Below are 19,645 nucleotides of genomic sequence, written 5' to 3'. Positions count from 1 at the left end.
GGTTAGGGTCAATAAAATTCCTAATGCAGTATTGAGTGCATGGGTTAGGTTTGAATGTCTTCATACATTACTAATGTACGGCATACATGCTATTCACAAATATGGGCTGTTCCAGTTAAAATCCATACACCCCAATGATAAATGAGACCTTAATCTCCCACACAGAGGATAGACCGATGTAGATTTCAAATGGAGTCACCCATTCAGGAACTCCATTTGAAATTCACAATCCCCTGTATATGGGAGAATATAAAGTCATGTCTTCCATAGGGGGTGTATGGATTTCAACTAGAATAGCCCAATAGAGCCCAAGGCACAAAACCCAGCTGAGCACACCATCTTTTTAAAGGTTGATTATTTTGGGTTTTTAAGAAAACGGAAACACGATTCAGCACTGATACCCCTGCGCTCATTCGTATCCATCTCCTAAACCACGTTGTAGACATATTACACTCTTGTCTTAACACATGACAAAGTTGCCTTTAACATGATGATGACACATCCTACGATGTCTACACAGAATGAGTATAGAAAACCACAGATGCTGCGCATATATACCTTGCCTGGCATACATACAGAAAAATAACTATGTGCAAATACTTGTGAGCAAGCTATATGCCCTTTGATTCTGCCACCATCATGTAGCCCACTAGTGTACCTAAAGGGATGCTCACTCATCTGACAAACAGAACTACACTTGCTACGTACCCATGTCTATTATGTGTACACTATTCCTTCTATAATCTGTGGTACAGTCATGAAGGGATGGTTAATTCTGTTTTCTCAGCTCATCTGGGAAACATCGGGGGAAACATAAATGACCTTTTAACGATGCTGTCCAAATTAATTTGTGTCTGAACGGGATGTCAAGTGTTTTCATGCAATCATAGTTCACCAGCTAAAGAATAATACCAAAATGCTTTTCGGAAATGCCGCAATTGGTACTTATTGCCATACACAAGGGAAACAATGTTTTATTCTCAAGTAGTGGGTATACTTGATCCATATGGTCAGCTAGAAATGTAATCCTATACTATTTTAATCAACACTCCAGCCATTATTTTATAATTGACCAATTTCTTGCACCTAATAACTCTCAGAGCACAATCAGACACAATTTCATTTCATTCAACTTTTGAATCAAATTCAGCCCACGCATGTGACATAAATAGAGCTAAAATAATGAATTGGCCAAACACGCAGCCTTAATCCCAGTCTTATCTTCAGAACTCAATCCTATACTAGCGGTAATTAATCAGAACAGTTTTCTTCATCTCTCTCTATGTGAACTAAAAAATAAATAAATGCTCCTTATAATACAAATAATCATCCCCTGCAGAACGAGTCATGCCTAGTGATCCCAAGGGTAGGAAGGTTTGATACGATAATCCTCCAACAGAAGCATCCCGGATGGGTTAAAATGAACAAATTATGCCATAATGGATGTCTGCACGCTCATCAATGGCATTATTAAAGAAAACATCGGGGTAAGATTTCTACCTATACAATATGAACCAAAAGCTCCATAAGGTATACGCATACATACCAAAAATGATATTACCTACAACGTGAACAATTTTCTTTTCCATTTTGTTGTTGTCGTCATATACAGTTGTGTTGAGTTCTTTCAAACATACAAGACTAGTAATCAAAAACTGCCTGAAAACTAAAATGCCCTAGGGAGTTTATTTATCAAAACCTGTCACCTTTACCACCGAGAATAAGCTTCTGTTGAGAGTATGTACCCATCAGCAAGAGGAATATTAGAGCACGTGTAAATCACACACACAGACAGCAATGATAATGCTAGTGTCATCTGATGAAGCAAAAGCGGGACAATGCAGCATACCTGGTTTTGATTTACCAAAACAAGTTCTAATTCAAATGTTTTATTGTACAAAAAGATCAAACAAAATTTTATCCTGAAGTTTATCCTGAAACTCGTAACAGGTAAATTTCTTTTGGCTTCTCATCCTACTTTTTTCCTTCCTTGGGTAATGAAAAAAATACCGGAAATTAATTTTGAAATTGCAAATGAATGAAATAAAAGGAAGAAAATCAAGAACTAGACTCCCTGGAAATCAGAATGATATTTTGCTAACCTAATGCTACTAATCCATACAATACAATACAGCACAATCGCGATCCGATCTTGCTTCAGACACCTGATGGTTCAAAACTGGGGCGGAGACACCACCTTTCTCTTCATCTCCTTTCTTTCTTCCTCTTCAGGGAAAAAACAAAAAGGGAGTTGGGGTTAACTGAGCTACCTCAATCCAATGATATAATGCACAGTGGTGGTGGTGCAAGAAAAAAAGGAAAAGGGGTGCTCCCTGCTAAAATCCTTGCTCCTCAAGTTGCTACAAAAAGTTGCAGAGTGTTATTATTATTCTGTTTCATACTTCACCGAGGCTTGATTTTCAATCCTCCAAACTTGTATGCATCTGGGGGCTTTCCTCCAGGATCCTATCAGGGGCCCTACGGTGAGCCCCTTAATCCCAATCCTGTCACAAGCACCCTCCCTTCCAAAACATTTGTTAGCTGCCCCACACTACCCCCCTCCTCCACTTTAATAATCCTAGTGACATCACTGGATATACATTAACTGCAACAATATCATTCAAGGTTTGGGATGTACGTACTACCACAGCCAAACAGAATCATTTCTTTTTTGTTGTTGTTGGAAAAATATACCCTTTACAGAGTGCCATACTGCTAACACCTTTAAAAGTGAAGCAATTGTGTTGCAACATCACAAGCAGCAACACACGACCCAGGGTAAAAAAGAGAACGCCTCATCAAATCCTCTTCAGCATCTTGTTTCAAATTATTGATTTTTGTCGCTTTTTAGCAATCTCTGCTAACCTTTCTACAGAAGGTGCACGGTTAGGCGGCTGAGTGGGTGGGTGGCAGTTTCTTGAACTACACGCCACGACCTAGTTTCATTTCCTCCAGTTACACTTAACAACTCATTAAAATGAATTCCCGGCAAAAAAGTAACAAAATTTCCTCATAAATTCCATGATTCTATATGAGCTCGCATTAATTGAAGCTGATAGGGTTTGAAATGTAATATCAAATATCACTGAATATAGCAGGAGTAAATATTTAACAAGTATCTTCAGAAATGAACAAAAATACTATGTTACCAAATGAAATAAATTTGAATTTGGAAAAAGTTAGCAGATATTACACAATTTAAATCACAAGTTTGTCCGAGTGTAGATGTGTATGTTTTTGCCTGTGCACAGAAGATTCAATTTATTTTTTTGAATAAATTGGTTTAGAGAATATAAAAAAATTGTTTTGGAGAATAATGAAGCTTTTCCATGGATACCATTGTAATGTGATTCAGTTTTTGATTGCAATATACACATTATAGCTTAGGTAACATTGCACTTGTTCAATTTTAAAGCTCCCCAAACAATGAAGGAAATTATTTTTTAGTGATGCATTATTTTTCTCCATTTTTGTGTGTGCTTTGTTTTCAGTCCCTCTAAGCTAATGCAAAATTAGAAATACATCAAACGCAGAATGTAGGTAGTTTTGGAAATGTAGCAAATCCTAAAGCAAACATATTTACTACAGCATGGAAAATATTGATACAAAATATCTGCCACTTCAACAGTATTATTGTTAATTTCAAGTGTCACCATTAAAGTGATGCTGATGAGGCATCATGTGTTGTAAAGAGTGCCGAGAATTGCGGGTTTATACACACTATAAAGTGCTGCATTTTTCTTCTCATTCCTCAAATCTGTCAGCTCATGAAGAATCAAACATTTGAATCTTGTGAAAAGAAAAAATTAGCAAATAATTACTATTAAGGTTACACGAAGAAACGATAAAAAACGATAAAAGACGATAAAGTTGTTCTCTAAAACCGCTTTTCTCAGCAATCAAATATCGCAGTGAGTCAAATGTTGGTGCATGGATGTATCTTAACATTATTTTTGTGTGTTTATACAAATTTTTAGAATCCGTTTGAAAATTTTTTGTTTTTATAATTTTTACGCACCATGTTCACAAGATCAAAAACACGCTCCATGCAGTTTTTTTCAAATATTCGCTCCGTATAAAACCACGCCGAGTGATTGTTTTCTCCTTTTTGTATTGTACTACAAATCGACCAAAGAAATAATGTTGCCATGGGGAAGAACCAAATACAGTACCGATTAAATTTTATTAGCCCGCTTTTGGGAACAATTTTTCGAGAATCTTGTACCACAAAACACTGTTATGTAACATTATCGATATCTGGATTGTGGAACGTTAATTTTGATTTCTAACTGCCTACATTATTTCTCAAAAGTATGTCGATTCCTTTACCAATTTCACTCCAAATTTAAGCTACTTTTGCAAAAATCGAGGTTTTTCGCCATCGATACCTCCGACATTTACAGCGGTGATGAGATTATTTATCATAAGAGCCTGTCATGCACTATTCCATAATAGTCAGTTTGAGATCAATCGATTTCACAGGTCACTCAGTAGCTCAATCGGTTAGCGCGCCGGCTCACGTTAGTCTATATAATACTATAGTTTTGAGCTGGAAAACTTTGGCACGTGTTCGAATCCCTATGTGGTCCATTCCATCTATTTTATTTTATTTTTCTCACTTTTTCTTTTTTCTTGTTCGCTTCTTTCATTCTGACTGCAGCGATTGATTGTTTTGGCCCGTTTTTTTTCATTATATAATTCAGGAATTTCTAGGCTATACTAGTCTAATAGGCGCGGCCTATGAATATATTTTTTACAAATTAGATTAACAAAATATTGGTTGTTGGTTTTGTTACTGTTGTTGTAGTTATTGTTGTAGGCCTATATATTGCATAATCAGGGTATAAATAGGCATACTAGGCCTACTATATATAGCCTATAGAAGCATTGATTTATTTCACGACAGATATCATCCAGGATAATTTTAAAAATTTAGAAAATCCAAAGGAAAATTGCCGAAAACGCTGCCCACAATCACCCCCCCCCCATCAGCCCCCCTTCCCCATCCCTGTTACATATAACTAGGATGACTCACGAGCCGCGGTTTGTCCGTGGCCCTAGTTCAGATTGAGTTCATTCTTTTCTGCATGGCTGTTTCCATTATTAACTTACGCCCCTCTGGAATCAAGCCTTGAAAATCAATTGTATTTAACCTTAAGGAGGGATTAAAGAACCATACATCTACTACTACCCCACCCCACACATATTATGTAAAATATAAGTGCAAAATCTATAATATATAGTTAATCAAAACAGCTGAAAATAGTGCTCGATACTATTAGATAGTAGAGCGTGTAATAAAATACATAAAACAGAGTAATTATGTTATAACAGCATGATTTATTACTCTGGAGTTTCACACCTAAAACGGTGATCATCAGATAAATAGCTGAACACTGAAAAACAAAACAAAACAAAACAAAGGCCTACTGCATCTTTCTTACTGCTTTTTTCGCTAAACATGCGTGCGTATATATGTCATTCCGAAGGCAAACCGAAGATGCATTAGTACAAAATGTTACATTTGACAAGGCCATCTTATCTCTCCCATACTTATTTTCTATTTGTCATAATTTCCTAACACTTAATACTGACTTTATTGCAATAACATACCCGACAGCTGGGAAGGAAACATTTCTTAACACCATGGACTAAAATAGTTTGATGTTCATTTCTTATTTCACACTGTGTCATAAAATTTTACCTTTCTATAGATATAGCTTAACTCTCCCTATTCGTTCCTTAAAAAAACTTTATGACAGCTAGCATGTTTAGCCCTAGACTATCAAGACACTTTCTTTCAATTAAATAATACTGGTATCAAGCAAATATTGTCAGAACTAAATCGCCATCAACGATTGGTTGCTACCCTTATACAACCCCCTCAATCAACCAAAAGTCACCAATTGTCAGCAACATGGCAAATACATCAAAACAATTTAGGACTACTATTGATGAAAATGTGTGTCACTCATCGACAATTCGTGGTTAGTGAATTTGTGTGCTGAAAGTCAGTTTAAACATTTGGAACGGTAAATTTTACATTAGACAAACCATAACCAACAGAGGTGATCAGCGTACATCGTGCCTTAACAAGTGTGCTTAGAGGCCATGCGCTGCACTGCCTATAGTAGTGCCTACTATTGCACTGGGAGAGGATACACAAAAAACAATCAAATCTACTCCTTGCAACCTAGAAATCCCTTAACATTCTCAATCTACTTGGCACAAAAAGGAGCACATTTGCTACTCAAAACAAATTATGCCACTACAAGCGTATCCTTTTCAAGGATGTTTTCATCATTGCTTACAACTGAAACTGTTATGAGACATAAGTCCTAAAAACTAAAGAGTGACTTTTGGGACACACTGTACAATCATTTTTTCTCTTGATTTATCTGTATAGATCAAAAATCCATTGATGCAAACCAGAGAAACAAGTAGACTATGTACAGAGGCCATGCCATTTGAAACCATTCCGATGGGAACCAGTCAATTACAGAGTCAAAGTGTGTAGTGATGGTTGAGCAACTCCTTGCCATTATTTCCAATGCTCTGGGCATTCCCATTGATAGTCTATGTCACATTCACAACGGAATACATGAAAATGACACGTCTGGTACAAAGTCAGCTATTTCACTAGTTTGCATGACAGAATCTTGGTAGGGTTGGTTATCAATCACACATAAAACATGTCAGAGAATTTTGATTAATAACTGCAAAACAGAACACTGTATTTCCTTTGTTAAACACTTCTCTTCTATTAAATGCCCCTCCAGGCAGGCAAACAACCATTTGGATGATAACATAAGCATCACATATGCCAAAAATGACCTTTAATAAATGCCCTCCTTTTTCGGAAACTCACACTCGGGGCATTTAATAGAGGAAATACGGTACCTTAACTTAAAGGGGCTTTCAGAGATCCCGAGTTGGCCACAAAAACTTTCACTTAAGTCACTTAAAAATGGTTGATAAATCAAGGAAATACCCTTAAACCATTTTTATTTCAGAAATATTGACAAAATATGAAGAAAACAGAAAGGTTACATCTTCCAAAACCACTAGCTGCAGCTAGACAAAATGGTATTAGACCAAATAGCAATAGACCGGAGGGTTTGTTACATTATTTCTCAGTGTAAGGCCTAAAACAATTGTTTGATTGGCATAACCCGACCAACCCTGTAAGTAGGCCAAGTAAAAAAAAAGAAAAGAAAAAAACAATCTAATTTAATAAAAAAGAAGAAAAAAAAGTTCTAAGGCCTTCATCAAATGCAATTTACAATTTTAAAAGTAAAAAAAATCAAACAATTTTTTATGCCTAATATTGCTCTAGCAACTTTGTTGAGTAAGATGATAGAAATAGAACTGATACCGTAGAATTCCGTCTAGAAGCATATATGCCTCTAAACAAGGGGGTTTTTTAACGAAAGATATGAAAGGCCAATACCCTTCTCAAAAACATTGCAATAGATAGGTCTTACAAATATACATGTTTGTACAGCCGCCTTTATCAGTAATATAGTTGTTCAACTCCAAATAACGTTTTTGTTGAGAGTGTCTGCCTCTTGTCTCTTGTGTCAAAAAAACCTCGTTTAGAGGCATATATATGCTTGTAGACGGAATTTTACGGTATTACAAATGGTTGCCAATAGCTGAAGGAAAACAAAATATTTCATTGCCTATGCTTTTTAAAAATTTTATGTCGTTTGTGGGAAAATGTGTATCTTCAATACGAAAGGTCAAAATTTGCAAATGATGGTCAGCTTTTCCTCCCAGCTACCTACACTTAAAAGTACATATCATTAGATTTATCAAGTTTACTTTAAGGACTATTAAATGTCAATATAATTTTGTATCATATTGCGAATTTAGATAATCAAAATTATTTGATATCAGAAGGAAATTCCTTGTATATTCAGAATGTAATTTGGTGTGTCTGATGTGCTCTCAGGACCGACAAAAATAATGTGCAAATGTCGCTATCCATCCCCTGAAGTACTTTTTATTCGTTCCTTTCTCCGTTTTTTTCTTCAATTTCACACTACTTCCTCATATATTTTCTTCAACTTCTAAAAAGAAAAAATCCCTGTGTTGCAACATGATTTCCCAAGGAGAACCTAGCTACCTACATGTATCTACACCACTGAAAATCTAGTATGTATTTGTCGTTATGTCTCTTGACTCTTCTGTATTAAGATTTGTATTTCTCTCGCAATCAGACGTTCATTCCTTTAACACACATTCAAATACTATGTAGGTTAAATATTTTGCTTGGTTGAACACTGTACTGTCTGTATTAGTTAGGCATGCAATATGTATTACACCATGCACATGTCACTTACTTGCACTGCCATACACATTCCCAGCAGTGAGTAGGTGATGAGAGTTGTGTGGTCGAAGTGGTTGCTGCTGCTGATGCTGCTGCTGCTGCTGCTGTTGCTGCTGCTGCTTCACCACCAACGCTGGTTTGCCGGTCAGTTTGAGGACTATCCGGTTTTTCACAAGCCCACAGCTGAATGGAGTCGCTCCCTGTTAATAGTCGGGATCCTGAAAGACAACAATGATATAAAATACAATTACAATGATGTAACATGATGATCAATTGTAATTTTCTGATATGGTTCAAACAACTATTCAAATGCTTGGATTGAAATACCAGTCTTCTCTTCATTGCAAGTTATTATGTAGAACTGACTTAGTTTCCAACATAGGAGGTGAGACTGGTTGGTAATACAATATTTTGAGTAAACACACAAAATTTATCACAATATATCATAACCTAAAGGATCTTCCATTCCAATTTGTTGGTATCACAAAACATGTTTATGGCACAATCCACAAGAGCATACACAAAATTAAATAAAGCATAAGATAAACTACAGAAAAACAAGTTTTATGCCAATGTCTCTTTAAGTGGGTAGGTGTGTATGGGTGTATGCATGGTTTTTTATTCATTTTTTTGGTCTCAACATCTCTTACATATTTAACCAATCCCAAAAAGTAAATAACCCTCATCTTGAAAGGGTTAGACAGTGCCATGGAATCATAAACCTGTTTAAATGTGCTGTTGGGTATATCTTACAAGTTACTCACTTATGGATTACTAGGTAAATGAAAGTTGTCATATGGCGCTATCTACTGAAGATAGCTTAGTACCCAAGTCAGAGCTATGATGAGATAAAACACGTCACTATTTTACTTGTTCATCTACAATTTGTTTGCATATCACACTTGCATTAGATAACTAGCAGTTTTGTAATCGAGATGCATTTTGGGTAAATCTAAAATAGAGTAGCGTGATTATACAAAGCAATGTCTGATTGTTAACACACACACCTACCGCCGATAAACAACACAAAACATAAAACACACCCTCATATACCCCAACAAACAAAAAACATGCTCAGCTCCCTGATGTTAACAATATTAGTAATATGCATCATTAGCAATGACCATCCAAAACTCATTTTAGCTTATATACGCATAATGTATAGAAAGTGATTTGCAGTGGAATTCTAACTGAATAAGAGGATAGCCCCAAGCCTCATACATCCTCTCTCCCAGTTCAATATCAAAGTGAGCAACGAATTGGACTGATTATCCATTCACAAACCGAGATATTTATTCAACATCACCTAGGATTGTGCATCTGTTTGTCATGAGATATGGAATCAGCCATGCACTGTGAGTATACAATTACTGGCAATACAACAGCGCTCATCATATGGTGCACTGACACCAAGATTACCCGGGTATCCCCTTAACAATAGCCTGTGTTTACACATAATTATAGTGTAGATTTATACTTTCACAATTTTAAAGAAAACATGTTTTTTTTTCAATATTTTTCGATGTTCTCCCGGCTGATCTCAGAAATCTAAAAAAAATTCCTGCAATTTAAATCAAACCATCTTCGTAACTATCTTGAAGCATATTTGCTTTCATGTTCCTTCCACTTGGTGTAATGATATTGTATCTTTGCAATGAATTCTATATTCTTTAAAATAAAGGCTCTATCACAAATTTTCTATAGTCTTTCATCAACTTTTTATCTTTGTTTATCACTGTAATTTTGATAAGTAGATAATGATAGCTTTTGTATTTTGTATGTATTTAGTTTCTTTAAGTTGATGTGATGAGGGGCCCCGTCTGTGGGCTTTGTGCCTGTTCAGATTCAGGGTGCACCACACATTATATATATTTGATGTTCTTGTGCAATAAAGGTAGTAAATTAAACTAAACAGCCATATAAACTAGAAATGTTCACACTATAATGGGTAATGATGACGAAAAAGATGATGATGAAATGTCATCACAATCCTCCAATTCACCATTTTACTGTAAGGTTGATCAAGTTGACTTATGAATAAATGAATGAACAAAATCTGGTGCAAGGTTGTACTTAACCTTAGCACTCTAGTACCATACATAAGTCACAAGCAGTATGTCTATAACTGCTTCATATCTAATAATAGAACATCTCCAACGGGGATCCATTTTCTCATCTATTTGTTTCCCAATGCAATAGCTTTATCACAGATTACAGGTCTGAATATTAGGCATTAATACAGGCCTCTGTGCGTCATTAAATTTGGAAAGCTATCTTACAAGTATACAATAAAACTGCTATCTACTGAAGATAATGAATGCTGGCTAATTCCAGCATGACTGACAGACATTTGATAGCAACTTTATTTTTCAAAAGCCTGTAGAAAAAAATCTGCATACCATAACCAAAAAAGCCACTTGTCATAACCAAAAAGCTTTGTTAGTCTACTTTGCAGGAAATAATAACTTGGAAGCATTGAATGAACTTTTAAAATTCATGCAAATGTACCATTTCTGTGGAGTTATCCTGCTATCATTGACAGACTGAAGGTGGATAACAAAGTTTCAAAGGTTTTCACCCAGCTAACATAAAAATACTCTTAAAATTTGTTATAAACACATTTTGGTGGGTTTTTTTCAAAACGTTTAAATAACATTTAAATGTCCGATTACATAGGTTACGAAAATGTTTTTAAAACATTTTATATATGAAAAAATACTACAACAAGATTTTAACAATACTGTCAGTATCTTATTATAAAATATTTTTGTACAAACATTTGTGCAAAATATTGTGTCAACACGTAACTACCATTATGTTAGAATGCTTTGCATTATTTTTGAATGTTATTAAAACATTTTAAGCCCTTTACATAACTAGACATTTAAATATATCTATAAAACGTTAAGTATTTGCCAGGTAGCGATCATAATTCATATAAATACCATTGCTTGTCTTCTCAAGATAGGTAAACATAATGGCCTATGGATCCTATTTTTTTAAACTAAAAGCATTTTTGAAGTTTTAAAACAACCAAATGATGATAAAATAGTCAGTGCTATTTAGATGGCTGAATAGCGGTGTGTAATTCCTTAGTCCATTACCACTTAAGCTTGTCCATGATCAATGTTATTTTTTCATATTTCCCTCAGGCTTGTGTACTATCTGAAGTCAAAATCACATGTTTTGAAGTCCTCTACAAAACATAGCTAACCTGTTTTCATCTTTATCATCAACACAAAAACAGAAATCATTTACATTTGACTATGACTCTAAATAAACCTAAAAATTGTTTGATTGGCGTAACCCGACCGACCCTAAAAGTAGCCCCCCGACTTAACAAATTTGTTTTAGGCCTAATTAACAACTACTGTCTTGTTTTGCACAGAGCAAATTAAAATCAACACCTTGTTTTTAATAGTGGTTACATGTCATTATGAATTCATTGTTTCCCACATGACGGACTGAATCAGCTACAATATATTACAACATGGAAATTCATGTTGCTGTTGTATTGTCATTTTTCATGACGCATGTTGTCGTGCATTATTAATTTTGAAAACAATTATTATTAGATGTTAAAACAATAAATTAAAGGTAAAACCAATTCCAGTTTCACTTTTTCTTTAAATAGCAAGAGATGATTTCATTAGCGACACAGAGACACACAAACAAAAAGACATATGTGACCCCACGCCACAACTGAGCCCGGATGTCGCCCCTAGACCATTTTGAGGTTTTGGCATACTTGCAAAGGCCATACCATAAGCTTTAAAAAACACTTCAACCAGCTTCATACTAGCATATCTAGAAGTAAAGTTATGGTCGTTCAAAGGTGTCACGGTTTCAAAACGCGAAACCGAGAAAACACAGTTTAAAGTCAGGGGTTTCAAAATTTGCCAATTTTTAAATGATTTACATCTTTTGACCATAGCAACCATTACCTTCCATACATGCTATTACCACCAAACTTTCCGGCAATACCAAACATGGCGGCACTCGAACGAGAGAATTTTTCGTAGCAGTGGACATATTTCACGATTATTTCGACGCTCTAAAACACTTTTTACTCAATTTTAGTAATATTTTTAGAACGACAAGCTTCAGAAAATGAGGTTTTTTTACTTGTTTCTACTCTATATTTTGCAATGAAACTTGGACTAGTGTAAGAAAACATATTAATCATTTAAAATCTTTAAAAATCTCATTTTTCATCGGAATGACCTTTCAAGCCAATTTTCACTGTAGCGCAAAATCAAGTTTAGCGACATCCGGGCTCAGTTGTGGCGAAGGGTCACATATAGAGACAGAAAGACAGGATAGAGACAAACTGAAAAAAATTGGGGAAGCATGTAAAGACAGACATGTGGGTAGATTAAAGACAATGAGAAAGGAATTAGCAGAAATGAGCGAGGCATGTTTTGTAAATTACATTTTCTTGTTTCATTTAAAGAAGAGATACTTGTTCAATTTTATTTTGATGTATTCAAACAACTTGCATGATGCTGATTGACCAAACATGACCCAACTCTTATTTATAGAACATTTTATAACCCATTACCAGAGTACAAACATCTCCTGCTTTGTAAGATCATAACAAGAATTACAAGCAACTTGACAGTAAATCAATGCTATGCATCTCAACTTCTGCGCTTTTTAACATTCCTATCGACCAATTCAAAAGGGCACTTTCAAATAACATGAACGAAAATTGAACATTGACAAATTGCGGTGTACTGGAAGCCGGATCCAAGAGCCCTCCGAGCATTTTTTTTAGAAACACTTATTCCGAGATCCTGCTTAAGACAACAGGAAACTTAATACTTTTGGGGAAGATTTCGGAGAAGTAAGAGCTGAAATGGGAACAGATGCAAAATTAGTGGTGCCGTTCACGGCATAAGCCATCTACTGATTTTACATGGGCATTATTGCACTGTGTGGTAAGAGAATTTAATCTACAGCAGGCAGCTGCATTCTCCTATACAGCTGTCTCCTCCTCTTCCTGATATTTTAAGATATTGGCATATTGTCGCATCTCGCGAATTTGTAGGGATCAATTTCTATGTGATAATTTAACTTTGTCTTACATTGGGAGTATCTTCGTTGAAAAAAGATAAGTCTTTAGGTTGTAATAGGGTATGGATTTATGACGATGATGCAATAATGATTGGTTTGTTTTGTTAAGCAACTATATACTTTATATCATAGCCTATAATACCACAAATTATTCTCAATATTCTGCTACTGTTTGAGTGTTGCTAACACGTTTTTAAATTTAGCATGCTATAGATTTAATAAAGTTGAATTTTGAGCTCAGTCTGCCTATACCATCATGATAGCCAGTTCTGTACTTTCACATCTTTATAATGGTTAAAAACATTGTGTATTAACAATACATCTTTTGAAATGCTGCTGTATAATTATTGAATTTGACTTGCACATGTACACTGTAGTCTCTATCATAAGCTAAAGAGATAATTGCAAGTTATTACATGAAGATCAAAAAGCAATAATTAATATTACATGTACATGCTCAATATCATGAATTTGATGGACCATTATTCATTCATCTTGTATATGGACCAATGAAGCCAAAGTCTGATATTAACCCTAAATTTGCTGATCTTCCTGCAATGTAGATGTTTATTGAAAACATCAGTTTGCACACCATCATGAGCTGTATAATTTGTTTCACATGGATTTGGACTCCCTACATTTTTGTACAGGTGTTATTTTCAATTGAGGGGCTCATTATACTTAGTACTATCATGCCATTATAAAGAAATCAATGATACAATGGTTGAGGTCTAACCTCACATCTCAGGAAAAATTGACTCATTTAGCTTGGTCCTGTCACACATCACTTTCTACACAACTCTTATGACACCCAATGACTCCCACAATCACACCTGATGATCCTACTCTATAAACACCAAAATAATATCATCTTGTCAGTTTGTCACACAATTTTCATAGATCTATAATACTGGGCACATTAAATTGCATGGTCTCACTTAATTGAATGCGTGGACTAGTCTGACCGTTAGTTTTACTTGACACAATCGCTTTCATGTGTATCAGGGATAAGGCTTGAATTGCCTATAATCTTTATCAATCACACTTGAAAAAGGCCAAAGAATATACTTGTTCATTTACTGACAATTTGATACAAACCAGTTGAAAATTCAACAAATCTCCTTTTCAAGCCCAGGAAAAAAGAGAAAATGGTTTGCGTCTCAAAATCCATACAGCACTTAGCTTTGTCCCCAACTTCAGAAATAAGATTTTTTATAAATTGTGTAGTAAATAGCCTTTTCACCAAATATTTCTCAGTTAAACTGATTTTTTTTTCATTTTAAGTTGTATGTGTGAGTTTGGAAAGTTCGAAATAGGACAAATCTGACTAAATTTTCTGAGACATTCATAATTTGGATAAAGAGTTGGTTCCATTTGCATAAGAAAAATATTGTATTCATGATTCTAACAAATAACCAGGCTACAATTTTAGTTACAATCAATATGAGCGTTGAATTTGGACTCCCAACCTAGTACGGCTGAACATAAAGGGATATGATATGGCAGTCTACACACACGCTTGTCACTGTACATGTACATCATGTACACAGTAAGCGCATGTATGGCTTGCATTGAACCCACGGTATTGATCCATGTAGAGGCCCACCAGAAGATCATTCATATGTAGTCCAAGCGTAGTATAAATCATTCTATGATATTTTCAAATGTTACTAAGCATGCCAATTTGATAGCGCTTGCATATAAAACAATCTGGAAACACTGCCGGTATTGATCATGACAGCCTTGTTGTTTAACTCTGACACATTGACTCTGATGTCGTTATGGCTTAAAGCTGCAACACTTATATCAGAAATTGTCATGTGACATCTATTTCATTTTCTGAATGAATAAGTTAGACAGAAGAGGAAGAAAACAGTTACGCCTTGAAACAGATGTGGGATCATGTGTGTGTGCGTGCATATGGGTAATTTCCCCCAAATATAAGTATCTAAATGCAAACACATATGAAGTGTGAACAATGTACTTTTTAAGAATATGTGCAATGTGTAGCAAATTGCATTTAAATTCAGATAAAAATTTGGTCCTGCCAGAAGTATACAAAATAGTTGGCAGTTGATAAAGAAAGAATGTGTATTTAGATAATCCTAATAGTCCAAGTGCGAGGATGAGTATATGTACATGTATTGTAGGGGGGCGTGCGTATGTGTGTGGGCATAAATCTTATTTCCCTGCCTATTTTCTCTCCCTCCTTCCCTTCCTTTCTCCCCAACCATCCCAGACCATTAACCTTTACTTGACATTAAAGAGGTCTGATAACTGGAAGCTAAACTTGTTAGATCTGTCACTCGTTACAAGGAATGTGGTACAGACGGACAGGCAGACATGCATTTTCTGGCTGCTATCGTGACACCATGCAGAACGTATCGGTGACGAGAATAATGCGACCTGTTGTTCAGTGATGAAAGCGAGCCCAATGCTTCAATGCTTGCATGCCTCTGACAGAACTGAAATGCAGTTTGCATAACAAGTTCTACCTACTGACACCATATGCACCACATGCTTGAATGGCATATTCAGAGATTAAAAAGTTACTAAGTCAGAATGTTATAATTCTTGAAAAAGCTCAGGGAATTTTGATTGCATGTATGCAATAAAGTTATTTTTCTAGTTCCAAATGCGAACCAAGATGAATAATTTCTTGAACTAGTATCTGACACAAATTCTTGTGTATGCCTATTCAGAGAATATATACCTTACACTTCTCACAATACATTGCTTATATTTCAATGTTCTGTACTAATTTGCTATCTAGTACAACATGGGGTGATACTGACAAAAAGTACCTCAATGAACAGAGCACTTCCGGATCTTGTAAAATATGTTTATTTCTTGACTATCCACCTATACTTAGCTAGTCTATTCTCAACATGAAAACAGAGGAAACCTGAACAAAGTAATAGGAGTGTAATTTGCTATAATGAGGTGATGCATCATGTTGCAAAGGATTCTGGGAAGGGTAAGATATCGTATCGGACGTCTATTATTATATTCTTATTGGAAAGAATAGGAGGATATTGAGATGAGCTGCTGCTTCTTCCATAAGAGTTTGATCTGATCACTGACCAATAGGCAGTTACTTTTCCATAAGCAACTGAAGTATCTAGTCAAATCAAGTTTCAAGTCAAGTTGCTGCTGATAACCATCAATTGTATCTATGATTTCCAAAAAAATATTCTACAGCATTTCTTGTGGATGACATATCTAATATTGGGATAAAGAGTATCACTACTTTAAAAAAACAAACACACACACAGAAACCCTAGGCAAATTTATGATCTATCTTCTCCTGATGAGGCTGCTGTCTTTTCATTTCAGCCATAAAACTAATGATGTGTCAAATAAATTACTCTAATCTAACATCACTCATTCTATATCTTATGAAAGCATAGAGTTTACGAGGGGCAGTCAGTATGTTTTAAGAGTTGACTCGTGACGTCATTTGTGGATTGTTTTCATGGCATTTCTCAATGATTACATAAACACTGTACCTTTGTCTTTGAAACAACACATGTAAAAATTAGATCATACACATGATTACGTAACAGCATTAGCATAAAATCAATAGTCTAAGGACACTGCCAAATCACGCAAAAAGGCGGGCCTTTTATATTACAGAAAAAACATGTGTTTACAATGTCCGAGAACAGCAAGAGTACAAGGTGCATATGGCTAGTTTTGGGCAGGAATAAACACTAGGTCCTCAGTTTGCATTTGGTAAAATATGAGACTTGCCATTAAACTTTGATAGAAATGGGATGTCTGGAAACTTCAACAACTTTAGGGCTTGAATGGAAGCGAAATTATTCTGCAAAAATGGCGAATATGAAAATGCAGTTATTACAAATTACATCAATTATCTCCAAAATGAAACAGACTAAAATATAATGACTGGTCACGTGTGAGAGCTGGTACTCAGTGCGATGATAACTGGTGCAAATCAAACAACAATCTGCGCATGCGTAGGTGGGATGACCGATATAACATAGTGGAAATGCACGAAAATTGCAAAATTCCATGTAAATAGGGCCTACAATATTACAAAATGCTATGAAAATTGTAATTTAAATATTCATATGACTTTTTATGGATGATCTCAACCTGAAATGAACAGAAAAGTTTTAAAAAGAAATTTCGCATTCAAACGATGGCCTCTCTCTTTGTACCACTACTTTTTGTATAAATGTAACAATGGTAGAATAACAGTTATATTTTAATCACGGATTCAAATATTTTCTAGGGAGACGCCCGTTTAAATGTTTGGAGATTAATCAACAGAACTGGCAAAAAAAAAAAAAAATTCCACGCTTGCTATTTTTGGCAATATCAAGATTTTTAAAGAAAGAAAAGCCTTGTTTTTGACAAAAGTAAGACATATTTGACCTCGCATTTTAAATAAACTAAAACCTTTACAGCCCAACAAACATGGTTTAATAAACTGGTAGTTTGTGTTCTATTACTGTTCCAAAAGGCAGCATTCTCCATTCTTTAATTCCCGAGAAAATATAGAAAATACAACAATACCTCATTTCAGCCTCTTATTTCCCTTAACAAAAAAAGCGACTCAATTTCACCAGGTGACTCTAGACCATTGATTTTATGCTAATGCTGTTACGTAATCATATGTGTGATATAATTTTTACATGTGTTGTTTGAAAGACAAAGGTACAGTGTTTATGTAATCATTGAGAAATGCCATGAAAACGATCCACAAATGACGTCATGAGTCAACTCTTAAAACATACTGACTGCCCCTCGTAGATAAAAACTGTCAAAACAAGACATTATTATAAACTAGTTCAACTTCAAATTGCCAACATGTTTAGATTAATGATGGTTAACCACTGCACAACGCAATTGTTTTTCAACAGTAAATAATAAATGAATATGAAATGTATGTTTAATATGAAAACATTAATCAAGTACAAATATGATAATTTGTGGTTTTAGCGAGCTGCTTAATTATTCAGACGAAGAGCAACAAGGAGCTATAACAAAATCAACACAACGCATGTGAATAGAAGATTATAAAACCTTGTTTACAAAGATTAAGACACTGACGTCAAGTCTGACTTTAAACATAGCCTAACCAGGCACTCTTACAATAAAATGTTGTCTAATGAACCATTGTTTCACTCGGTAACAATTGAAACACTGATAACTTGATAACAAGCTTTTTGTTGTCTTTTTGTGCTTTATGTGCATGCTTGTCTGTGCATGCCATTCGAATGCATGCTTGCATGGGTGTTTATTTGTTTACGTTTGATTTCTTTTAAGCCGTAGAAAGGGCAGGAGGCCCTATCTGGAGAGAAACATGGAGAGTCATCTAAAAGGTCATTCAAAAATGAATTTGCATTCAACAAGTTTGTTTACTTGCTTGTTTGTCATAATGTTGGTCTAAGTATCATAAAAACAACTTAGTATTCTTTATAACATTTTCAATAACAATGGACATTATTACTTGATTTTATGTAAACTACAGAGGCATTTGAAAGAGTTAGAAAGACACACATTTCTTTTGGACAATCCATTTGACAATCTGTGCCATCCTTCTAACCTTATCTAGAAAAGTAGAACAAGCTGAGCAAACTTATCAATGTATATCCAGTGAAGGTATCACCATCAAAGCAAATGTTGTGCTGGTTCCAAACAAATTTAATCTCAATCTTTAGAAATTTAAAATTAGATCCCCACTGAGCTATCTACAATAGATAGCAAGTTGTATGCAGGTGTTACAAAATTTAAATAATATAATAATGACATCTGCAACTTGATGATAGCAAATTTATTATTCCCCCATGTAATGCAAATACCAAATAATACTGGTTACACGTATATCATTTCATTAATCTTCTTAAGATAGCAAATTATAATTCATCACCACTGAAATTATCAATTGCAAATATCAAATTTCATGCAGGTTCCAAATGTCTAATACTGAAGCTATCTACTGAAGATTGCAAAGTTCATACCAATTCCAAAGATTGCAAATTCTTGGCAGGTTACACACAAATTGTATTCAATAAATAAATATCTAATGAAGATAGCAAATTTACCATTTAATGCTGACCAAGCTATCTACTGAAGATAGCAAAGTTCGTGCCGATTCCAAAATAGCAAATTCTAGACAGGTTACACACAAATTGTATTCAATAATAATAATCTAATGAAGATAGCAAATTTACAATCTATTGCTGACCAAACTATCTACTGAAGATA

The 19,645-nt window shown here is 34.9% G+C and overlaps 1 protein-coding gene across 1 annotated transcript in view; it reads right to left on the bottom strand.

Moving 5' to 3' along the window:
* The window catches only part of LOC140152902 (dmX-like protein 2), a 192,556-nt gene that overhangs the window by 126,610 nt on the left and 46,301 nt on the right, over positions 1-19,645 (bottom strand). Inside the window, 1 exon segment of the mRNA XM_072175438.1 lies at positions 8,346-8,550. Coding sequence (XP_072031539.1) covers positions 8,346-8,550 — 205 coding nt within the window.

Source organism: Amphiura filiformis, chromosome 5 (genome assembly GCF_039555335.1).
Source record: "Amphiura filiformis chromosome 5, Afil_fr2py, whole genome shotgun sequence".
Lineage (NCBI taxonomy): Eukaryota > Metazoa > Echinodermata > Ophiuroidea > Amphilepidida > Amphiuridae > Amphiura > Amphiura filiformis.
The sequence above is the reverse complement of the archived record's forward strand: the minus strand, read 5'-3'. Positions and strand labels throughout refer to the sequence as shown.